Source organism: Orbicella franksi, chromosome 11 (assembly GCF_964199315.1).
Source record: "Orbicella franksi chromosome 11, jaOrbFran1.1, whole genome shotgun sequence".
NCBI classification, from domain to species: domain Eukaryota; kingdom Metazoa; phylum Cnidaria; class Anthozoa; order Scleractinia; family Merulinidae; genus Orbicella; species Orbicella franksi.
Genome location: NC_138155.1, coordinates 20,516,489 through 20,541,304, shown reverse-complemented (window position 1 = coordinate 20,541,304; position 24,816 = coordinate 20,516,489). Strand labels below are relative to the sequence as shown.

The following is a 24,816-nucleotide window of genomic DNA, read 5'->3' as shown; positions in this document are numbered from 1 at the left end:
GCTAAAGTGATTACTTTGGTTTTGGTTCTACGACACCCAATTGAAAACCGCTCTGTAGTATAACTGTGTTCTCCTTTGGGTCGTCACGAACCTTATTTATAAAGAGAAGAGTAACTTACGTAAATAACTCTTGTTAATCGTATTTCGTAAATGTGATTTAAGTGTGGTGGTAGAAGACAACAATTACTCAAATTGCACTCTGTAATTCTTGCAATGAATTTTTCTTTCCTATAGTTTTTTTCCCACTTCTTCTTTTTCTCCTTAGCTAAGGTTTTAATCGTATATCTCATTAGTTAATAGCTGGTAGGATTTTTGCTAATTTATTTGACACTAGTTAGTAGGCTTTTGATTATATTAAGTGTCCTCAATTAGTAGAAGGGTGTTTCCTCTCAGCAAACAAAATTTCGACACGTTAAGACAGACAAAGTATGGAAAATGTTTCAATTATGCCAGCTACTTGTATGTGATGTAGTCATGTGAAAGTGTTGTCTGAAAAGGGTTACGGACTTAATTCTTACTGAATTCGTTTTAATTACGACAGACCCTTACTGAGCAAATGGCCAAACTGCAAGACATGTTAAACACTGCTAATAAGGTTTGTACAATATATCCAGTTGTAATGTGATAAAAATAGTATATATGCTTTTATTGGTTGATTGCCATTCACTATTCACTAAATGGACCACGTGTAACTGAGTCTTAAGATTTTGAGCTACATTTGAAAAAAACAGATATTCACAATTGTGACCTCTCACCATAATGTTACGGAGAAACACGAGCAAGCTTGTGCAGACATTTGAGAATCAAAATTTACATGACAAGTAGATTACATTTTGCTATTCATTTTTTTTTTCTTCCATTTTGTTTCAAAATTTAGCACTGAAGAAAGGCCAGGGGCCCGTTTCTCGTAAGCCCCGGAGACATTTCGGGCCCGCAAAGCCATTTTTAGTTAATCTGTATCCAAAAACAGAAAGGTGTATACGCCTGAAACCTCTTGTATGAAGGGAACTTTTGGTCATATTAAGAATATGTAAATAAAATAGCCAATAATGATCATGTTTGAGATTTTGCTGCGGCTTTCCGGGTGCCAAAACATTTCGGGACCTTCGAGAAACCGGTCCCTGGCCCGAAACTTCAGCTAATAATTTAACTTTTTTACACATTTATTTAAATTTACAATGTTTATAAGTTTTGAACTTTTCGCACTGTGTCATGCAGCCCACCCATCCATTTGGAACACCGATATTTGTTTTCCATTTTACTATTGCCTGTTCATTGTTAGATGTACGCGAGATCACAAAACAGCGCAATTGAGTCGCTTATGTTCGTGTCAGCCTGTTTTTGATCGAGTTATTTTGTTGTAATCAGCATTACATGGAATTCAAGGAGGAAGCAGAGAGAAAAATTAGAGGACTTGAAGAAAACTTGGCTTCCCAGCTCAACCAGGTATTGTGCAAAAAAACACAGGCTGTAGTTTGGGTTGATGAGGAAACACCTGAATTAGTACATAAACACGACAGCTGTTACCAATTGTTTCCACGAGTAAGGTTATTGGAAGATACGCCCTCGAAAAATCATGTTGTTTGGTATTTTTCGATTTAGTTCCCAGTTCCCTTAGTTGCGTGGTAATAATTTTTTATTTGTTATTTGAGCGAGCGATTTTAACCCTCGCGCGCATATCTCTAAAAGAAAGTTTGAATAGCCAATCAAAGCAAAGATTAATCATTCCGACTGGGCCAGATCTCGCCTTTTACTTTTTTCACGAGACATCTGGGAACGAAATTAGGTAGCCAGCTGGCTGGCTGGGGACTTTCCTCCTAGTACCTCCAGCGATTATCAAAAAAAAAAAACTGATCATTCAATTTTTCTATTTTGATTTTTGTTGAAATCGTATTTTATTTAAAGAATATTTTCCCTTGACGTGCCCTGTGCTCCAAGAGCGCGACATGCTCATAAGAAAGCAAATACTTGCAATAAATATTATACTAAACATGATAAGAGTAAATTGTGAGTAATGAGTTTTGTCAGTTTGATTTCAGTATATTAAACTGAAATCGTACCGGGCCGAGTTCTCCAATGTTGAGAATTTGTGGTTAAAGCTCCAAGCATTAGCCAGTCATAGTTTTGCTTTGTGAGGGCGGCGCATAATTCAAACTCTCTGGCCTTGTTTGTATTCTCTCTGTTATTTTTTTTTTCCGGCCTATTTCGCTCGCAGTCGACCTGAAAATAGAAGACCGCTCATTGACCAGCTGAAACTCTTGTGCTTGTGATTTCAGGCCTCGTTATCTGCGGAAGAATCAGAACAGGTTTTGGCCGGTTTGAGGTTAGAGTGCATCATAGTAGCTTTACATATACATGTACGCTTAAAACACAACTCATATCGCTTACTCGATGCAACTGGGGAGAAATCAAACGTTTCATTTGGCAAACATGGACATTGAAGATGATTGTGTTGCATGATTAAATGAAATGACAAACAGGAAGGAATAAAAACTCAGCGATCGTTTGCTATGAATTGACGGTGATTTGTAGAGTAGACTACTTCGCGAGTGCCAGTTAAAAAGGGTCAAGTTAGTTTCTTAGTCGAATAATGCTTGCTTTTCGAAGTCATTGTTTTTTTCTTCTACTGCGTCATTTCTAGACAAGAAAATGGCTCACTGGTCACTGAAGTTCAAGCGTTAAAAGAGGTGAAATGTTGTCTTTATGCTGCTACTTTATATCATTGGTCTTCTTGTATTGATAGTAAAAACCTAGCTATTCATCACCTAAGAACAAATTTAGGCGGCGTCCACACTACTCCTGAGAAAGTTGAAAACGCAGCTTTATTTCTATGGTTACGCTTACCGTCCACATTAATCTGTCACGAAAAAGGGAGCTTTTCGAAAACGCTCTTCAAACCGGAGGAATTTGGAAACGCCGGTTATACGTTTTCGTGTGGACGAAAGAACATTTTGAAAACGGTGCTTTTCGAAAACGATGGCGTCACGATAATCACGTGATTTCCCTGACCGAGTTTTCCTCAAACACAAATCCAAAATGACTGGCGATTGTTGCGTTTTTAAATTCCTCCGGCGTAGCGTTGACTGAAAACATTTGATTCGTTTTCAGAGTGAAACCCGCGTTTTTAAATTCCTCCGGCGTTGGACGGGGCCTTTGCAGATGATGTGCAAGGGATTTCTTCTTTTCTTCTTTTCAAACTTTGGTTTGCTGGTCACCTAACGTTCAATGCAGTTGCCATTAATAACCGCTTTAGTTGCATGTTTCTATCGATAGCCCTGACTTCCTGACCTTCGTCTCGATCGTTACCTTAAGTTTATTATATACTTTTTTTTAATTTGTTTTCCTGTAGAAAGTAAAAACCGCCAGAGAGGAACAAGAAGAATCGGAGGTAAAATTTTGAACTTGAAATTATGGTTATTTCTATTTTATCTCTTTAAAACTCTTCAAAGATTTGTTTAATTCTCTGCGAGGAGAATCATAAGTTAAAGGTTTACGTTTGACACGCTGCTATGTACCTCATTACAAAGTTATTGTAAGCATTGTTTTGTGCCCTGGGCATATAACGATAGATTAAGCAGTTGCAGTGAATATAAGTTTCTTTCCCGTTATTCCTGTTTGATCAACGAGGTGCTGTTCATCAAGAACATGAAACCAAAACTTAACACGGAGGCCAATTCAGTTCGCGCGAAATGTTTTACATAACAATTAAATACGCTATTACCTCCGAACTTTTTGATGCTATTTTTCCTACATAGAATCAATTGGCCATATTCTTACCCAAAACAACAGCTCACTTTAAATTCAGAATCGGCAAGCATCAGCGAGGGTTCAATTTGCAGTCATCTTGATCAGCCAAGCAGGTCAAATAAGGTATAGTTCCAATCCAAAAAATAAAATAAAAGAAAAAAAAAAACAATGACAAATTAAGCAATATTTTATGGTACAAACATATTCAAGTTACAGTTTGAAAAGCTTGGCTGAAAAGACTTTTGAGTGTCCGTTAATTTTTCAATAGAAAAGTAATTACTCGGGTAGTTAAAAGTTACAAGTTTCTATGGAAATAATCCAAATACAGTATATTCATCGCTTTAAGAAAAAGAGAGAAATATACAGCACTAACCTGGACTTGAAATAATCAATCACAACTCACTTTCAATTTATTCTCCTGACTGGGGCCTACTTTAGTGTAAACTATTTCTCGTATGCACTTGTACTAAATAAATAATCCTGTTCATTTGGTTAGGACTTGATATCTCAGTTGGAAAACAAGGTTTCTTTAACAGAGACTCGTTGCGCAGAGCTCGCCATGGAAGTAGATGAGCTGACTGCCCACTTAAAGGTAAGTGTATGCTTTAGTCCCAGCTAAGAAGCCAATTTCAACTTGTTTTTAACCGTATTTTGTTGTAATGTTTCTGGCTTTGGTACTGCAGTGACCGAGCTCTTTATTTTGGTTCACAAACTCAAGCAATTTTTCGTTCTCCTTTGTAGAGATAAGAAAGTTTAAGCAACAATCAGGGTGACGCCTCGAGGAAGTGATTTTTGCTTAAGTTTCATCCATTCACAATTCAAACGTATTTTATGGAACAGGATAGCTCTTTCTTTGTTTCAACACAGGAGCAAAACACGGCAGTGGATGGCTGGAATGAACAAATTTCACAACTAACCGCCGAGTGCGATCAGCTGAAGGATTCGTTGCAGGAAATCACTAAGGTATTAGTTTCTATTGTTTTTGTTGTTGCCCTTTTCAACCTACAAACGTCAAACCTCAGGGAAACTGTAGAATTTTTGCTTATCGGTTCCAGTCAGGAAATGAAGCGGTTCATTTAAAAATGGAAAATAGCAACTTCAGCTGAGAAAACAAATATTGCTTTTAGCTTATCCCTGGATAACACAAAGATTTTCCGCTTCTTGCGATAAACATTGCAAGGAAACGGAAGATTGTCCATTAGCGGTTTCAAGGTTTCCAGGGTTTCAAGGCTCCTCAATTAGGAATTCTATTGATAGTGATATAAAGTTATCATCAATATCTGTGTTCAAGAAAAAGATAAAAGATCAATGTTTTGAAAGATACTAGGAAAAGCCTGCAATATGAGATTCGTACACCGGACTGCTTTTCACGATATATCTAGCTATTAAATTATTTTGTGTTAGTATGTAAATTAATCATTAGTATCTAGATATATAGACTCTTTTGCTCGACATTTCTCCTATTTATTCTTTAGTATTACCATTAGAGGATTACAAGCATGCTGTTCAGAATGCCTAGAATATTCGGTTTCTTTGTTCGCTCGGAAACCTGCTTTCGACATTTACAGTCGAAACTCCATTTAACTGCCACCTCTCTACAGCGGCCAAATATTTTACTCCAAGTCGAGAGATTTGCTCTTATTTTATTCCTCCCAACAATGGTCAGTAAACTCTGTCCCCTGGGTGGCGGTTGAAGGGAGGTTCGACTGTGGTTACAAAAGGAGATTTGCTCTGTGCCGTTTCGTATCAGCGTACATGTAGTACTAAGCTAACAACAGTAACAAAAACAACAACAAGCTTTGTTTTCCCCATTCGGTCAACATACAGATATTTGTGCATAACTTATTGAAAAGAGAGATTTAGGAGGGGTGGTTACCTGAAATAAACTACATAGTTGAAGAGGGCAGCAAGCCATTTTTACAAGTATATTAATACAAGTTTAGGTCGGTGCACACTCGAGAGAATACACATACGACACAGAACACACAGTAAACACAACATAAATACTAGACTACGTTTTGCCCGTAAAGGCCTTGGAGTTGAAGCTAAGTGATGCATTAATCTTTTCTTTTGGGTGGTGCTGTTTTTCAGGTCGCTGAAAGTCGTAAGAACTTGGTTGATGAGCTGGCCATAGACAAACAAACAGCAGACACAAATCACAGAGAGCAGCTGGACAAGCTACAGGAAGAACATAAGGTTGGCGGATAAACTTTGCTTTTAATGCCTTGTCAAAAAAAAAAAAAAAAAAATGTAGTGTCATGTAGCCGTTAGTAAGGGCGGCAAGAAGATGTAACTTCCATCAACAGCGGGGAAACGTGTAACGGATGGTAAGCGCGGGAAAACGAGTAACGAATGGTAAGCGCGGAAAAATGTGTAACTGGTGCTAAGCGCGGGAAAAGTCGCGTGAGCCAAGGCACAGGTGAATCATACCCAAGTCTTGTGTCTGATTGATTGGCAAAACACCGGCTCTGATTGATGATTGTAGAAGTACGTCTCTCTCTCAGGGTATTTCCCGTGAAGTGTGAAAAAATATTCCCAAACAACATCTGAAAACGGGGAGAAGTTCCTGTTCTGTAAAATCGAGGCAAAGAAAATTCGATTCTGTCTTCTTAGAAATATGTATGACTGAGAAGTGAGAGGTAGTTCAGATCACGTTGAAGATGTACGAGATGCTTTTATCGACTTTGACTTTGCATTTAATTTTACTTAGCAGAGTCTATTTCGTGTTAACCTATTAATGATGCCATTTATCTGCTGTTTCTCGTAGAAAGAGCTTAGTGAACTAAGGGAGCACCTAACAGGAGAAAAGGTAATGGAAATGGTTTCTACTTCCTCAAAGTTAGTAGTCAACAGCTAACCTTTAGGTCCACATTCAAAATGTCAATTTTCCCTCATGATTACTAGGCCTGTCATTGAATAGCGTTTGTGAGAATTTTATAGTTCCCTTTGTCGGTGGAATAGTATTTTCATTACCTGTCGGCTTAACAACCCATTGTTTTATTTCAAAGAAATATTGATTGCCTTTTGGTATACTTTGATGAATTACTCTAGCTTGGAGTCACGTGCAATTTTCCGCTTTGGCACGACACTGAAAGTGTTAAATCAGTGACGACATCCTCTACTGCAATTCTTAGTTTTACTGAACCAGTCGTCTTTATTTCTCTTTCAAGGGTTCTTTTTTTGCCCTTTAGTTTTGTCTTAAGCTACAGTAGTTCCTCTTAGAGCAACAAAACCGTGGATGAAAGTTCCCTTCATATATATCCATATGTAGATAGCCCGTTTTGAGCTATCCACGAAGCTTCCCACTGATAAAATTGTTTCGTTTTCAGCGTTGGCTTTTTTTGACCTTTACTTTGATATTGTACAGTATGGGGAGTCCGAATTTAGTGATATTTCATTTGCTTTTTGTTGGCAGAAACTACGCAAAGAAGTTGAAGAGACCCAACTGAAGTTAGCAGAAGCGAAGGCCAAAGTACAGTCACTGGAAAGCAAGAGTGGCTGGTTTGAGAGAAGGCTCGCTGAAACAGAAGTATGTTGTGCTACTGTTCGTGAAATACGAATATCAAAAATATAGCTTCAATTACGGGCAGCTCTCGTGTGGGAAAGGGTGTTGGTTTGAAAGATGGTACAGGGTTAACAAAGTGACTGCTTGTGAATAACGATTCGTGTTCTACGTGAAAACGGCAAAGTTCTGTTTTCAAAAATTTACGTTTTCTCTTAAATTACTTTGAAGCGCTTTTGTTGTTTACGTTTGAAGTGAGGCAGAAGCGTTTAGAGCCGGAATGTCTATTGATATGCGTGGTATTCATATTAAAAATGTACTGTGCGAGTCTTTAATAGTGGTTGTTTATATTGTTGTTTTTACTTCACTAGGATAACTTGAAAGCAGAGAAGGAACGGAGTGAAAAATCTTTGGCCGAGTTACGGGCAGAACGTGAAAGTGAATTGGAAGCATTACAAGAAGAACGAGACAGAGAAACAGAGGTTAGTAGTCACCAGTCCTTTGCAGGAAACTATAGTCTTGGAACACTTGAGAGTTTGAAAGAGAGCATGACAAGACCTGGCACCGTACTCGTACCCAGATACCCAGATATGACCCAGAATAGGGTTGCCTTCCAAGTGTTAAAGAAGTTGCAGCTGAACACAATAACGTTAGCCACCTTCCTCAAATCTTCTCATATTTTAGTCTTTTTTCACAGTTTCCATTGTTGGCCACTCTCACTTTCTAATAAGATCGTGTCTGTTGCTCAAGAGGTAAGGTCCAAACAGAGTTTGGTGAAATTTTTTTGCTTATTTTATTTTTCTCTCCTCAGGTTTTTCAATCTCAAATCACTGCTCTTCAAGACGAAATGGAAGAGAAAGGTCAAGAGATGGACAAACTGCAGCTGGAACTTAAGGACAAAGAAGTGGAGAATAGGATCGCTGGAAAGAAAGGAGATCAACTGGTCAGCGTCTGCTTATTTGTTTCTTGTTGTTTTTTGTTTAGTTTAACGATAATTGTTTGTTTGTTTTGCTTTTCCCTTAAATTTGTTTTGTTGTTGTTGTTGTTGTTGTTGTTTTTGGGTTTCATTTTATTTTGTCTTTTTGCTTTTGGTTTTGTCCTTTTGTTTATTTGTTTGTTTGTTTTGTTTTGTTTTTTGTTCTTGTTTTTTTGTTTTGTTTGTTTAGGGTTGCTTTTTATTTTGCGTAGGGCAGAGAGCAGGGGAATGATGCATTGCTTGCGGAGGGATCTAAGTCTGCGAGCCCAATTAGATTTTTTTTAGGTTCCCTCGCCGTTGATTGATTGTTTGCTTGCTTGCTTGCTTGCTTGCTCGCTCGCTCGCTCGCTCGATCGATCGATCGATTGATTGATTGATTGATTGATTGATTGATTGATCGATTGATTGATTTTCAAAAATTCTTCATTAGTTTATGTACAATGAATGGATAATAAAGTAAAATACAATACAATTGACGTGGTATATTTAAATTAGAGTCAAATATGCCCTGTTACTTCTTGTCCCTCACTTTGCAATTTAAAACCGAAACGTGCATAAAACGATTGTAGCTTTACTCTACAAAGGCTTGACGGGACAGGACGGGAAGAGAAGGGACGGGACGCGAAGGGAAGGGACAGGACGGGAAGAGAAGGGACGGGACGGGAAGTGGTGCGACTTCTTGCCGACCCGGCGGGATGTACCAGACGTCGATTGTCTTACCATTTGTATTTATATTTCCACTGCAGGTTAAAGATCTCAAGCGTCAACTCAAACTAGAAAGGAAAAGAGCCGAACAGCTACAGCAAAAATTACAAGAAGCTTTGACTGAGAACAGAGTCAAACCTGGTGCGCTTATTATTTTATTTTATTTATTTTATGCATAAGCTTGATCGGCCGCCCTGCTCCATACAAGTTCAAGAACAAAGTAGTGAGAATTAAGGCAATCATGACAAGTAAGGAAGTGGCAAACGTCTTGATATTTAAGCAATTTCTTCCAAATAATACTATTAGTAATAAGGAATTGGGACTAGTTAGGGTAATTTATATGTTGACCATCCATGTGCACGTGGATTTAACAGCAAGAACGCCAAGTTTGTGGATTACAGACCACTGGCCCGTTAACACCCCGTCCACACTATCACATGTTTTCCGTTCACACTACGCCGGAGAAATTTGAAAACGCAACACTCACCGGTGATAAAATCTTGAGGTAATTCCCCTGAAATAACACTGCACATAGATTTTTGTTCAAACTTTGTCCAATGAATATTTATCATATGAGAACTTAAATTATAAAATAAAAAAGGGGGGTGCCCACGCTCGTTAAGGAGCAGTGAGGCATTGAAAATGTCCCATTTTAGTGTTATTTAATGCTTATTACAAGAACGCATTCCAAGTTATTGTAAACTCTTTGTGAGCCCAGACTCATGAAAACACGCCTCAAACTACAGTCAATACTTGTGTCTGACATAAATAAACTTTTTAAGTTTAATTTTGACAGACAGCTGAATCTTTGTTAAAATATTAGAACCAAATTTCTTGTCACGGCTATCAAACTGCAAAATAAAAAAGACTACAGTGCAGCTGCTATTTTTATTTATTCAATTTTTAAACATAGAAATCAGATCAGTCTTTTCTCACGCAAAGCTAATGATTCGTTGATTAAAATGACTGGAAAAAAGATTTGGGGTCCCCGAGCTCGTTAGTGAGCTATGACCATTTTTCAACTGACAGAACTCGATATCAAGGCAAATCCGCCATGTTTTCAATGTGCGCGTGCACGACCGCGCGCTTATGACGCCGTAAATTATGCGCAGTAAGAATGCGCAATGCAAATGTGAGGAATCGCCTTAAGGGAAAGGGTTATGGCACGATGGTTATGGAGACGTCATCGTTTTTGAAAGCTCCGTTTTCAGCGGAGAATTTTTCTGGCTTGTTGTGGACGGTAGGCCCAGCGCAGAATCTAATAAAGCTGCGTTTTCAAATTTCTCCGAGGTCCCTGTGTTTTGTTTTATGTTAGACATTGCGCTCTCGATATGCCTCTTTCCACCCATTAGCTTTAATGGGTCTTAGTAAATTGTAAGGGCGACCTGACAGAATATTGCATGGGGAGTAATATACATTGGACTTGCATCCCATCCAGGGGGGAGTGGGAATGCGCTTGAATAGCACCCTCGTGGTAGGAAAACCGGCTGGGATAATCTCCACTACTGTTTACCTGAGTAATAATTAATTTGAGAAACTTCTTGCTGATATTCTCTTTTCTCGCAAAGCATTCGACGATTTATTCTCTGGCAAAGAAAATCAGAGGCGAAACAGTGGGTAAGATGTCTTTATGTATGTTGTTGTTGTAAAGTATGAGATAAAACTTCTCTACATATGGTGATTTGTCAGCAATTCTCGTTACCTAACGAAGTAATGTTATTGTCACTCTCAGTAAGCCTTTCTTGTACCGTTTAGTCTCGGTTTGGTTTTCAACAAGTTTAGAGGTTTTGCGTCATATGACGTCATTGACGTTCTATATGATTAGCAGGTCCTAGAACTCTCAGACCCCCTCCCCCCCCCCCCCCACCATCCCTCCCCCAACTTACTTCCCCATGGATAGGGTCTAAATCTGTCCGTAACCTCTGTCATGGACGTCAAAGCAATGAGAGGTTTCTTTATTCGCAGGCCATGTCAGATGTGGCGTGACGACATTTTGTTTAGAGATGATCCGTTTGAAAACGACCGAGGCGGTCGCTATCTTTATAGTGCTTATTCTGTTTGTTTTGTTTATTTTCAGTGACTCATCAATACCGAGTCAGCCTTCGAGGAGTGAAGTGGACAGTCCTGAATTTAGGGTAATGAATTAACCTTTGTCAACCTCATGTTATGGTCTATTCCAGACCAAAAGCTGACAAAATCTTTTGGCCAATTATCAAAACCGAGTTTAAAACATCAAACACTCGAGATCATGCTCGCTACTTTCAGATATCGAGAAGAGAGTTACGACGAAGTGCGAGATGGAAATATGGTAAAACACTGTCTCCAGTGTCTGATATATCTTGTTAGTCAAAACTAACACTAATTTAAAAACGGTAAACCAAAATGTCGAATCTTATCCAAATAAGATAAGACAAGAACACCAACCTCCGCGGCTAATTTGTCTTTGTTGAAACCTGATGAATTATTAGTGAGTTTGGGAACAGAGCATTTGAATAAAACGTGCTAATATAAGCAAACAGTCATCAGCCTATACTTGTGTAACAGGAACTTTTGATGGATTTGAAAAAAAAAAACGTTTAAAAAGACACGTCAAATCATAAACGATACGAGCCTAAGCCCATGGAGCTATGGGGATAGATAAACTGGGGTGTCTAAAATTATTATGTCCAAAACGAAAATCTAGGGACAATTTTTTTACACAATGTTGTTCAAGTAATTTTTGCAATTTGATTTTATGTATTTCCAGCCCCCCAGCCCCACGGCTTCCACGATCAGCATGCTGAATGACGATACAACCGACTTGATAGAACGACTTGCAGATGCTCAGCAAGACAAGTGGTTACTTGAGGAAAAGGTACATAGCATTTAAGAGCGGTTTTAAAACAACTCTTTAAAGGGGCGCCTTTACGAACATGATTTTGAAAATTCAAGACCTCAAAAACATATTTCCACTGATGGAAACCTAAAACGAGGGAAAGCGTGCAATTGGTATCAGGTGCGGGAGAGAAGAAAATACCAAAAAAAAATACGGTTCATGATGAATAAAGTCTGGCCACACGCTACACCAGGCGAATTTCAAAAAGCAGCTTTATTTCAACGGTTAGGCCTACCGTCCACACTAATCCGTCACGAAAACAGAACTTTTGAAAAACGCTCTTCAAACCAGAGGAATTTGAAAACGCCGACTTTACGTTTTAGTGTGGGCGGAAAACATTTTGAAAACGGAGCTTTTCAAAAACGATGTTGCGACAGCAATCACGTGATCTCCCTGACCGAGATTTACTCAACCTCAAATTTAAACTGATCGGTAATTGTTGCGCTTTCTAATTTCTCTGGCGTAGTGTGGGTGGAAAACATTTGATGCGCTTTCAGAGTTGAACCTCCGTTTTTAAATTCCTCCAGCGTAGTAAGGAGGGGGCTTAGGTGTGTCCAAGCCAGTAGTATAGGACGCTTGTGTGGGCGGTAGCCAATCAGAAGGCCGTGCATATCATTAAAAAAGGCTCTCGACCAATCAGAGGGCCGGATTTGCTCATTAATATATTCATGAGTTAGGGGGTTATCAAAATATGCGTCTGCAGTGACGTCACAGGTCAGCAGTCTTTTGCATCCCAGGTCACGCGCGTGCCCAAATAAGGGCAACATGTCCAAATAAGGAGAAATATGAAATCGAGGTTGTGACGCGCATGTCCAAATAAGGCGATAGCCAATCCATGAGATCGAGGTTGTGACGTGCATGAAATCGAGGTTCGGATGGGAATAAAAGGGTTTGCGTGAGTGTCGAGTGAGTATTGTTGTTTTTGAGATCGGCGACTAGAAGATGTCTTCAGAGGAGAGCGAGACGAAGGTGGAGGTTTCTGAAGAGGAGAAGATAGAAGAACTTGCCGCGAGGGTGATGGATGCTGTTCATGACGGTATTCTTGGAAAGATAATGAAATGCGCCGTTTCTCACGCTATGGATGTCCTCCTGAAGAAAGAGGTGACGAAGCTGACGGATGAGGTGATGAGGTTCAGAAAAATGCTGTCTGAGAAGATGCTTGCTGACCAGTCCATCTCGTTTAAAGACCCTGTGTGTTTGGAGAAGTTGCCGGAGGGATTTGAGGACGGATGGGAAGCGTGGAAGAGCAGTTGGGACAACAGAGACGAGTTGGCGTACCGAGCATTTGTCAAACAAATTGTAAAAACACCACCACCAGAATCAGAGGAGTGAAAAAACATTTTTATTCATGCCTGTAACAAAAACTAATAAAGATCCTTTAACGAGAGAATGTACATGGTTTGTTGCGTGATTTTTTCATCGTCTCTATAGGGAATAAAAAAGAAAAAATTTAATGCCCCGACCAGGAATCGAACCTGGGTCTTTGAGGCCACAACTCAACGTCTTAACCATTAGACCATCGAAGCGCTTACCTCTTTAGGACTTGGTTTTGGGGTTGTCATCGGGAGGCAGTCCGAAATTCACGGCTTTGCAATGAGGGCAGAGTCTTTCCGAGGGTTTCAACCGCTCAGTGTGGAGGGCTTTACAGGTTCCGTGAAAGAATTGGTCGCAACAGGGTGTCAGGAAGTAGTCTCTGATACTGTGTTTGAAAGTGTATCCTTCCTTGCACCATAGACATTGAGGGTTAGGAAATCGAGACATGGAGTCTGAAAATAGAACAAAAACAACTTTTTATTGGTCATTCCACTTATTACAGGGTGGGACGTGTGCACGGTCCTATTGACCGGCGCCCTCTTTTTCTTCGGGATATCAATCAATAAACGATTATTATAGTACTTTCAACCATTGTGATCAAGTAACGATGCGAACCATGATCGACGCGGAGGACAAATTACCCATCGTGTAAAAAAGAAATGTGAATTAAAAATGGGCGGGGCGAGGTTTCGATCCTCGGACCTCTGGGTTATGAGCCCAACGCGCTTCCACTGCGCCACCCTGCCTTTCTTAGAAACTGAAAAAATAATGTGAAATAAAAATCGGAGTGTGTTTTTACAAAAACTGTGTCTGTCTTTTTCTTAGTTTGGGGTCTGTCCATTAATCAGTATGGCTTCGGCGACTCCTCGTGGGTATTCGTCGATCCATTGAAAGAACTTGCAGGTACGCTTGGGACACTTGAGATAGAGCCTGTCTGGGTTGGACTGGGAGTGGGAGGTGGCTAAGACCAGGGACTTGCTGCATAGACATCGGAAACGAGCCGGGTCGATGTTCCTGTAGCAGGGGTGGGTCTGTTCTTCGACGCGTCTCAGGTAAGTGCCCACCTCTTTGACGCCACAGGTCACATAACACTTGGTGTAGAATCTGGAAGAGGGGCATCGGTAATATTCCCAGGTACCACCGTCTGGGGTTCGCACGCTTCCGTATGTCAGGGGTACCATGCAACGTGGGCAGATGGAATCTTGTGGTTTCAGTTGGTTCAGGAACTGATCGGGGTCGAATTCCTCCAACACTTGGACTTCGGTGAATTCTCCTCGGTCGTCCACTTCAGGGGGTACTTCTACGAGGTCGTCTTTCTTGAATTTGTCGAGTCCCATGGCTTCCAGGACTTGCATGGTTCGAGGAGGTGAGTCTCTGATCACGGTCATGCATCCGCCTTGAATGGCAGGTAGCTTTGAGTCTGTGAAGATAGAGAACGAGTTAGTATCCCAACAAGGTGTTTTCACGTCGCATGGTTTCTAGGATGTGGGTGGTTTTTCGCTTGTCATGGTTACTTTTCATTTGGCTTTTGACTTCTTGGCGTTGGATCGAAAAGGCGCTCCAGGGTCGCGAGAAGCCTTTGAGAGGGACGGTGGTCCAACTGACCGAGTCCTGGGGTGATTTCTTTGAAGAGGACGCGTTCGTTGAAACGGAGTCTGGCACGAGGTTTTTTGAATAACCATCTATCTAAAGTGGATTGTAGTTGTTTACCTCCTACTTCTCTTTCCACTCTCTTGGGTAAGAGCAGTTCCAGTTTCTTTTTGGACAATTTTTTCTTTTTCCTGACGGGTTCGACGTGTGAATCCATGACGACTTCTACTGAAAAGTGACTCGTGATGGAATGCGTTGTTCGACTTTATGGACGTTTTTGACCAATCAGTGACGTGTGGTGTGATGGGATCATGTGACGGTCTTCGTTCCGATTGGCGGGATCTGAAGTGGGCACGTGATCCGGGAAAGTACGGAGTGAAAGTGGATCCACGGCGCGGGTATAAAAGGATCCAGTTTGGACGCAGCGAGTCATTCTCGACTTGCTGTTGACGCGGTGATGACCTGTAGGATTTTGGATGAGAGAGACGTGCAAGAGATCCTTGAAGATCTTAGACAACAGTTGAATCGAGCTTCTGACGTAGTGGATACAATCGAAAAAGAAGGCGAAAGACCGTTACACGCTAGGATAATTGAATTGGAATTACGTCTTGTCTCTCCTTTGTCTCTCCTTTGTACTATAGGCTCCAGAGGCACTTGATTGACTGGGGCGTTCGTAGTTGCTATCCTCATTTGTCGGGCTTGGAGATCACGAAGCGAGCGGATCGAGAAGGAAAGAAGTTTAACGAGTTTGTCTGAGGGTGTCAAGATGACTTACTATAGCAACTCGAACCAGATTCGGGACCTCGTGGAACAGATCGCGGATCAGAAGGTACACACTTTAAGAGATCTCGATGCCATTCCAGATGCCAAGGTGGACCTGTACATTTTTGACAATCTCTTCGAACCGTTAGGTCAAATACCCGATAGTCTGTGGTCTTTTGAGCTCTTGATGAGACGTCGTCCTGACTGGGGGTGGTACGATTTTGGAGATGATGAAGAAGAACGAACACGTGTTTTTGTTCTGTGGTGAGTGGTGTCGCGTGATGTACAGAAGTGGTAGCGGTCAATTCAAATTCATTCATTGTCGGGATCCCACCCTGGACGCTGAGCGTGTCTGTTTGATAGCCACGAATCACCTCACGTACAGGATGAGTGAGGCCATCCGTGATCTGTTTGAACCCTTGCGTTTTGCTCGTGACCTATCACGACGGGTGTTGGAGTCAGACGAGAGTCCCATGGTGAAGTCGTTACTGACTTTCAGCAAGGGAGATTACAAGGAAACGTGTCTGAAGATGGAAGAGTTGATCTACGATATTATGCATCAACGTGATGTGTGGAAGGATCGGTTTTTCTTTCGTGCCATGGACACTGATCGGGAGGACCTGTGTGGTGAGTGTAAAGAGAGTATGCGACAAGCATTCTATGCGAAGGGGGACGAGCAGGAAGCCCTGAAGTGGAGACCCGGTAAAGGGGAATGTTGTTGGAGAAATTGTAAATATTATGCCATGGATACCTACGAGGAAGACTGTGATGATGAGTATGGACGAGATCTTAAGAACATGGAACATGTTGATTACTTTACAGATTCAGACTAAGTCTTTTCTTCGCCTTCTTTTTCGTGTTATCCAATCAGAGTCGATTTTTCGTAAGAACCAATCAGGCACGACGTTTTTGTACATATAAGAAAGTGTGAATAAAGAATTGGGTTCAAATCATTATGTCTCATGCTTTGAGTTGGTTGATCTCGAGAATGTGTACGACCATAGCCGATCGATGGTGTTGGACGACCTTGTGTTCCAAGTGCGCTAGTGTCTACGAGCGATACGGTCAGGGTGAACCCATCCCCGACCATTTCAGCGATTCGCCCTTGGAGGTGTTTGACTATACCGACGTCGAACCCAACGTGATGCGTTTTGTCGTTTATATCTTGTGGTTGAAACGGCAACCCGATTCATTTAAGAAGTATCTCGAGGTACGGGAGCAACGTTTCGAGTTGTGGAGACAGTGCGTGTACAAACTTTATCGACTATGAAGAAGAAAGGTCAAAAGAAGAAGAAGCAAAAGCCGCTTTCGACCGGAAGGTTACTGGGACGGTATCGGGATCCTTCCAGACCCGGTAGTCTGGGCGGTCTGACGCGATTCGCCCAGGCCAATAAGATCTCGGTACGACGTGCTCGCGAGGTCCTGCAACGGGATTTGGGGTACACGTTGCACAAACCCAGACGTCGTCGTTTTCCCACGGTCCCGGTGGTGGTGTTCGGCATCGACGAGCAGTGGACGGCCGACCTGATCGAGGTGATCAATATTTCGAGGTACAATCGAGGGTATCGTTACCTCTTGACAGTAGTGGACGTGTTTTCCAAGCACGCCTGGGTCCAGCCCTTGAAGAGCAAGACGGGTAAAGCGGTGACGGAGGCCATGGCCAAGATCCTGAAAGGCGGTAGAAAACCCATCAATCTCCAGACGGACGACGGGAAGGAATTCTACAACAAGACGTTTCAGGATTTGATGAAGCAGAAAGGCATTCATCATTTTTCGACGCGCGGGGATACGAAATCCAGTGTAGTGGAACGGTTCAATCGGACCCTGAAAGAACGTTTGTACCGGTACTTCACCGTGAAGAATACGATGACGTATGTGCCCGTGTTACAAGATCTGGTCCGAGGGTACAATCGATCGTATCATCGCAGTATCAAGATGGCTCCCGATCAAATGACTTTGGGCAATAGCGAGGCCGTGTGGGAGACTCTTTACGGAAAAAAGAAAAAAGGGAAATTGAAGAAACCGCAACTCAAAGTCGGGGATCGTGTGAGACTGAACAAGAAGTTCCGTCAATTCAAGAAAGGGTATTTACCCGGTTGGACCGAAGAGGTGTTTGTGATACGTCGAGTGCGTCCTGGGAAGGTCACCACGTACAAGGTGGAAGAATGGGACGGTACGGCGGTGGAGGGTACGTTTTACGCGCAAGATTTGCAAAAGGTGGACGTGAAAGACGACGATCTGTTCCGCATCGACAAGATCGTCAAACGAAAAGGGGATAAAGTCTTGGTGCGATGGAAAGGTTGGCCAGTCAAGTACGACAGTTGGGTGGATAAAAAGGGACTGTACGTGACCCAAAAGCCCAAGACGAAAAAATGAAGGACTTTTACGTGCAGTTGCTGAGCAATGCCAGCACGAGCGAGTTCACGGACAACAAGTCCAACAGTTTCAAGAACCGTCTGCCGTATCCGCTCCTGTTTGAGTCCGACAAGGAATGGAAAGTGGGATTGGCGAGCGTGTCTTACCCGATTCCTCCGTCACGACCGCATCAAGTACCCGTCACTCAAGCGCACGACTTTGACGACGACGACTACGTGTTCGGTATGGATTGGACCATTGAAACGTTCAGGTTGCTAGACGACGGGATTACGTGGCGTCCATATCGTTACCCCGTGACATTTTACGTCACCGGGAAGGAACTGAACCGTGACCGACACAAGGTGACGACCGGTAAATCTCTCATGCAATACCTCATCCATCGTTTTCACGAACGCCTGTATCATTACATGGATCACGCCAACGAAAGTCTACGAGCACCGAACGGGAAAAAATACTACCCCGTGTTCCGATGGGAGGGGAACGATTTGATTATCGACAACACCGACACGTTCCTCGACGAGTCCGGAGACAGAAAACGTCCCAGAGTGTATTTTGGTACTAAACTGGTCAAGAAGTTGGGTTTGATTCGCGAGGAATCGTATTACTCCGTTCACTTGAACGTGAACATGCTCAAGATCTTTCCCGACGACAAGGTCCCGTCTGATTTCAAGAAAGACTGGACCAACCATGACAGCAATCGATCTCGTGAATTTTGGAATTTGGACAGTCACGGGACGTTACAGCTCAGTCCCTATTGCAACTGGCGCTTCAGTTACTTGGACGAGGAATACGCCAAGACCTACAATCGTGGAGTCGTCGTTCATCCGGACCTCCCTCCGCCTCGGAGTCCCATGTACCTGTATTCGAATGTGGGTCGTAGCACCATCACGGGGAATCGCGTGACGGATCTCTTGAGAGAAGTCCCCCACGACCCGACCAAGACGACGTACGAGCCGAATCAGATTCAATATAAACCTGTGCGCAGCAACGTTTTGGATATAGTGGAGGTGCAATTGGCCGAGAACGACGGACGATTGGTGGACTTTACATCGGGCGTGACCTCGGTGACACTACACTTCAAGTATGAATGAGTCTGTCGACGACTTTTACGTGCAACTGATGAGCAATGCCAGCACGAGCGAGTTCCCGGACAACAAGGCCCACAGTTTCAAGAACCGTCTGCCGAACCCGTTGCAGTTGAGAGAGTCGGGATGGAAAGTGGGTATCAGCGACCTCTCGTTTCCGTCCGCGACGCGTAAGATGGACTTGAAAGATTCTCTTCTGTTTGAAATCTGGTGGATCGACATGGTGAACGCCTCCATAAACCTATACAGTCGGGTCTCTTCGGTGACGCGAGAGGGCGATTTGGAATTCACACCGCGGACCGGTACCGAGTTAATGAACGCGATACGAGATCGATACCTGCGTAGGATGAGAGATCGAACGGATGCCGACGTGACGATGTACAAGAAAAAGAGTAAACCCGACGATCCCACCGAATTGCTGTACACGGTCATGCATCGGGCCGAGCATGGAGAATGCGTCCTGGACAATTCGAGAACGTGCCTCAGCCTCCTGATCAACGGTAAACGCGTCTACCCGCAAATGAACATCGGCATCGAATTGGCCAAGAAGATGAAATGGGTCAAGATGGGAACCTTGCCAAACGGTCGACCGGGTTACGTCTTGGGACCTCACCTGAGGAAAGAATTTCCCAAGGAAGTCGTACCCACGGCCACGGACTTGATCATAGGACAGAATGACGGGGACGAGACATTTTACAAGATCGACCCCGACACCTTACATTTGAGTTGTTTCATCAATTGGGTGTTCACGGACCTGGATCGCAGTTACGAGGAAGCGTTCGGTCACGAGCGTCGTTCCTTGTTCGTGTATTCGAATGTGGGACAGAGTATGGTGACGGGGAATCAAGTCACGGACCTGTTGAAACAGGTGCGTTACGATCCGGACGTGGTCGACCTTCAACCGAGACACATTCTATATCTACCGGTGCGCACGACCTTTTTGGACATTGTCGAGACGCAGGTATCTGAGAACGACGGACGACTGGTGGACTTTGCGTCGGGCGTGACCACGATCACGTTGCATTTCAAGAAAGGATGAGTGATTTTTACGTCAGCTTACCCAGTCACAGCAGTAAGAGCGAGTTCCCGGACAACAAGTCGAACCATTTCAAGATCAGGTTACCACACCCCTTACGCCTGAATGGAGACGGAGGATGGAGAGTGGGAATGAGTAGCATCTCTCTACCTGACGCGAGAGTGACGATCTCATCCCTGTCGAATGAAGAAGGTGAAGCTAAGGTTGTATTGGCTTTCACATTATGGCGACGAGTTGATCAACCTACTTCGAACATCTATACGGTGGGAAGAGCCTCATTCGACACTGAAGACCTCAACGAGGTATTTTACAACGTGAGTGGTGTTGGATTCATGAAATCCATGATCGCTTATTTCGAGCGACAACGCATCTACGCGAATAATGGTCCTAAATTGGGATCCCAATACTTCAACAGTGATGGTAAAAGAACCTACGTCAAGTTCAAGTGGGAAGGCGAAGACCTTGTTACAGACAATAATGACATCTTAAGGCCCTACAGTGACCAGCCGGCCTTGTGGTTCAACGTCGCTTTGGCTGAGAAATTGGGATGGATCAAGAAGGATGGAAATAATTACAGTCTGGGACCTAACTTACAGATTGAATTTTTTGAAGATAAAATTCCTGATATTGGCATCGTGTCTGACTTACATGACGATGATGGCTTTCCTGTGTTTTGGTCTGTCTCATTACCTATTAAGGGTCAAAAATATTTGAAACTCAGCATCTATTGCAATTGGCGTTTTCTGAACCTGAACAAGGCTTTCGAGGTCTTGGTGGGAAGCAGTTCGCGTTCCTTGTTCGTCTACTCGGACGTGGCTAGAAGTGGCGTGGTGGGAAATCAAGTCACGGATTTACTGAGAGAGGTCAACTTGATTCGAAGAGGTGCGGGTGTCCAGTATTTCGAGCCTTACCACATTCAATATATTCCCGTGCGCAAAGACCTCATCGACATAATAGAAGTGCAAGTGGCTGAGACAACTGGAGAACTGACGACCTTTGGAGACGGCAATACGATCGTGACGTTACACTTTAAGAAAGAATAATGATCGGCGGAACGCTGGTACGATTTCAGCCCGATAAAATAAAGCAATCCGGAGACGGATTCGGCATGGCTTGGAGAGGTGTCAAGAAACGCGGTCCCGGCATTCTACGAGACTTTATCACCGAGGCTGCCACGGAGGGTCTGAAAGGTTTAAATTCGGGCGGTAAGGGAGGAAAGCCCAATTGGAGAGGTGGACTCGCCGGGGTCAAGAGAGGAGCGACACGAGCCGTGAAACGTAAAGCGACGCAAGAGATCAAACGGGCGTTGGCGAAAAAAGTGAGAAAAGACCTCTTTGGAGTATGAATCCCATTTACTCGAGGCGCGTGAGACTTATTCCGATACGACGAACGTATAAAGGCGGATCGATCTTCCCGTCCCGATCAAAACGCCTGAACTATCGTTGGGTGCAGTCGGCCCTGAGACGGAGACGAAGACGACGACGACGTAGACGATGACGGACCTCGTGGCTCATGCCCGGTCGGCGGGGGTTCGTAACCCTCGCCTGAACATGTTCAGTACCCCTCCCACGGATGTCAGCATGTCGTCTCGACGTTTGGTGAGAATCAACCCGTTCAATACAGGGATCAACCCCGTGACCTTCCAAGTCGATCCTCAAGAAGACTTTATCGACTTGAACGAGAGTTTCTTCGAAGTGGAATTGACCGTCAAGAAAAGTAACAACACGAATCTGTTGACAGCGGATGTCATGGGACTCGCCAACAATCTGGCCCACACCCTCTTCAAACAGATCAATGTGAGATTGAATGGGACTCTCATCAGCCCCCAGACCGATACTTACCACCTCAAAGCTTACATCGAGACCCTGTTGAACCACGACCGAGACGACGGTGAAACGATCCTGACACCTAGTGGTTGGTACAACTGTCTCGGCGTACCCGACGACGGAGATGCCGATGAATTGACTGCCAATATGTTGGATTTTGGCACTCCTCATGCTCATTATACTGCTTTACCTCAAGATCTCAAGAACGTGGTCCTGGGACGAGCCCAGTTTCTGGATGGAGAAGCCGTGACTTTGAGGTTCAAACCTTTCCTGGAAGTGTTTCATCTCAGCAAGTTACTGTTACCTGGCGTGCAGATCCAGATCGACATGTACTTCAATGCCCCAGCCCTGTGGACCATCCGATGGGACGGTGCTAGTACTCTCAGACTGACTGAAGCCGACGTGAAAGTGAGATTGTTCCTATCTCAAGTGAGAGTGACTCCCTCGGTGTACCGAGAGATCATGACCAGCTTGAAAGGTGGAAGAGTGGCCACTTACCCCACGGTGAGAGGGGAAATTCGCACTTACTCGCATCCCAACGACAATCGTCACTTTGAGTGCAGCAATCCTTTCCACAGTAAACTACCTAATAGACTAGTGGTGTTGTTGATGAAACAAACTGCCTTCAACGGAACTGTGACGATCAATCCGTTCAATTTCGGAAAATTCAATCTGGCTTCCATCAAACAATTGGTGAGAGGTGAAGAGTACCCCTACGAGACCTTGGAGCTCGATCACGATGGGGACAGTAAAGATCAGAGAGGTTACTACAGATTCCTCCAAGCCTCAGGAGCGTTGTGCAGGGGAAAAGGAAACATGGTCCGGAAAGTGGATTGGGGGGACGGCAAGAGATGCAACATGTTTGTATTTGACAACACGGCCAATGGATGTTTGGACAGTCCAGTGTTGAACCCCAAGCAAGAAGGTGAACTGCGTCTGGTGATCGATTTTGGAGCCAATCCGGGAGAAAACCTGACCATTTTGTTGTACGGCGAATTCGAGAATTTGCTGGAGATCAACGAGAACCGAGTCGTCATCTACGACGTGTACCAATGAGAAGAAAAATGGAGAAAGTAGCCTTGAATAATATACAATTGGATCATTTGGCCCGGACGAATCCGTCCCTACGCTGTGTCTTTTACGGCACGGTCCCTTGCGATCGGCTTCCAAGGACAGTCCCTCAAGAAGGACCGACCGCTTACATCGTGAACACGGACCCTCACGACAAACCGGGCGTGCATTGGATCGCTTTGTGGGCCGACAAGAACAAGTGCGAGATCCTGGACAGTTACGGTCTACCGTTGGACGCGTACGGAACCGCCGAACCGATCCAAGCATGGTTGGATCGTCATTTCAAGTACCAGATTCACAACGGCAAGAGTCTGCAGTCCCTGTTCAGCCAGAGTTGCGGCGGTTACGCCCTGATGTTCCTGATCGACCGAGCCGAAGGTCGGGACATGAACGAGTTCTTGAATCGTTTTAAGAAAAACGAGTTTGTGGAGAACGATCGTAAAGTAGGACACATGGTAGAACGTCTGATCGTGGACGAGTTGGCCTGGCGCAAGATTTGTAAAACCCCGTGTCACCAGGACACGTGCGGTTCCTCCCGAGGAGTGCGTCATTTGTTATAAAGTAAGCTGTTCGAAATAAAAGAGGTTCATTTTTGAAAAAGAGGTTGTGTGGTAGTCATGGCTCTTCAGTTTCAAGGGCATAGACATTTGGACGACGTGATAGCCAGGTTAGAGAAACGCTATGGAAAAGCGGGTGGAAAGACGCCTCAACCCAGTGAGGCTCATTTCAAGAAAAACCAACCGCCAAAACGACAACTCAATCTGAAAATACTTCAACCCGCCAGAAGACAAGTGTCTTTTCAACCGCCGTCCGTCCTGGACACCGGTGCATTACCGGCGACGGTGACCACGCGTAGGAAACGCAAGAGAGCCGCCCCTGCCATGCCGAAGCTTTCCGAGAAGGAAGATAGGAAAAGAAGAATGAAAAAGAGGCATTGGTACGAAGACAAGTTCGGAGACTTGAGTAAATTCGCCAAGAAAAAACCTCGAAAAAAGAGATCGGCGCCTGCCAAGAAAAAAGGACGTCCCAAGAGAGCCGCTGCCAAGAGGGCCATGGCCAAGATCAGGAGTTGGGCCAAGAAAAAACCCATCTGTTTCAATCGTAAGGTCACCCTATTGGGTCTGTTGAAACGCATCCAGGCCGTCAAGACCCCATTGGCCAAGTTGTTCAGATAAAAACGGAGCGTCTCGAGACCCTGGACCATTTCATGATCATGGAACGACGCAAAGCGTTTCAATTTCACACGCCGTCGAGTTTGTTGATAGCGGGTCCGTCGGGGTGCGGCAAGACGGTGTTCACCACCAAACTGCTCTTGGAGAACGGCGACTTGTTCCAACAGACACCGAAGAGTATTCATTACTGCTACGGATCGTGGCAAGACGGTTTCCAAAAGCTCAAGAAGGGTGGAGTCAAGTTTTACGAAGGCATCCCCGACAGCGAACAGTTACCCCGATGGTTTCCCGGAGGGGGTGTGTTGGTCTTGGACGATCTGATGGACGAGGGTGGTAACGACAAGCGCGTGTTGGATCTCTTCACCAAACATTCGCATCATCGGAACATCACGGTGATCTACCTGTGTCAGGATCTATTCCCCAACGGAAAATTCGCCAAGACCATTTCCAGAAACGCGCATTACATCGCAGCCTTCAAGAACCCTCGGGATCAGTTGGGGATACGGAATTTACTTTTGCAATCGTTTCCCACGCAATGGCAAGAGGTGTTGGACACGTTTCGCAAGGTCACCGATCGACCTTACGGTTACATGCTATTGGATCTTCATCCAGCCAGTCAGGACGATCAACGTGTCCTCAGCCATGTGTTAAAAGACGAAGGATTCGTCCGATGCCATCAGTTTGCAACCCCGTCATGTTGAGGAGCGAGGTCGAGTGGTTTCCGCTATTCATTCACCTGTGTAAAAACAGGCTCAAATACATCATGAATCCCCACGAGC

The 24,816-nt window shown here is 43.9% G+C and overlaps 1 protein-coding gene and 2 non-coding genes across 3 annotated transcripts in view; 1 reads left to right on the top strand and 2 right to left on the bottom strand.

Annotated features, from left to right (window-relative positions):
• The window catches only part of LOC145502932 (GRIP1-associated protein 1-like), a 53,146-nt gene that overhangs the window by 12,410 nt on the left and 15,920 nt on the right, over positions 1 to 24,816 (top strand). The window contains exons 15-30 of the mRNA XM_081482342.1: positions 542 to 595; positions 1,369 to 1,446; positions 2,277 to 2,323; positions 2,642 to 2,687; positions 3,350 to 3,388; positions 4,244 to 4,339; positions 4,615 to 4,710; positions 5,839 to 5,943; positions 6,515 to 6,556; positions 7,163 to 7,276; positions 7,621 to 7,731; positions 8,061 to 8,192; positions 8,972 to 9,071; positions 10,499 to 10,547; positions 11,008 to 11,065; positions 11,677 to 11,784. Coding sequence (XP_081338468.1) covers positions 542 to 595; positions 1,369 to 1,446; positions 2,277 to 2,323; positions 2,642 to 2,687; positions 3,350 to 3,388; positions 4,244 to 4,339; positions 4,615 to 4,710; positions 5,839 to 5,943; positions 6,515 to 6,556; positions 7,163 to 7,276; positions 7,621 to 7,731; positions 8,061 to 8,192; positions 8,972 to 9,071; positions 10,499 to 10,547; positions 11,008 to 11,065; positions 11,677 to 11,784 — 1,275 coding nt within the window. The remainder of the gene's footprint in view (positions 1 to 541; positions 596 to 1,368; positions 1,447 to 2,276; positions 2,324 to 2,641; positions 2,688 to 3,349; positions 3,389 to 4,243; positions 4,340 to 4,614; positions 4,711 to 5,838; positions 5,944 to 6,514; positions 6,557 to 7,162; positions 7,277 to 7,620; positions 7,732 to 8,060; positions 8,193 to 8,971; positions 9,072 to 10,498; positions 10,548 to 11,007; positions 11,066 to 11,676; positions 11,785 to 24,816) is intronic.
• Positions 13,260 to 13,331, bottom strand: Trnah-gug (transfer RNA histidin (anticodon GUG)). Its single transcript has one exon. It is a non-coding gene; the product is annotated as a tRNA-His (tRNA).
• On the bottom strand, positions 13,794 to 13,865 carry Trnam-cau (transfer RNA methionine (anticodon CAU)). The gene has a single exon. It is a non-coding gene; the product is annotated as a tRNA-Met (tRNA).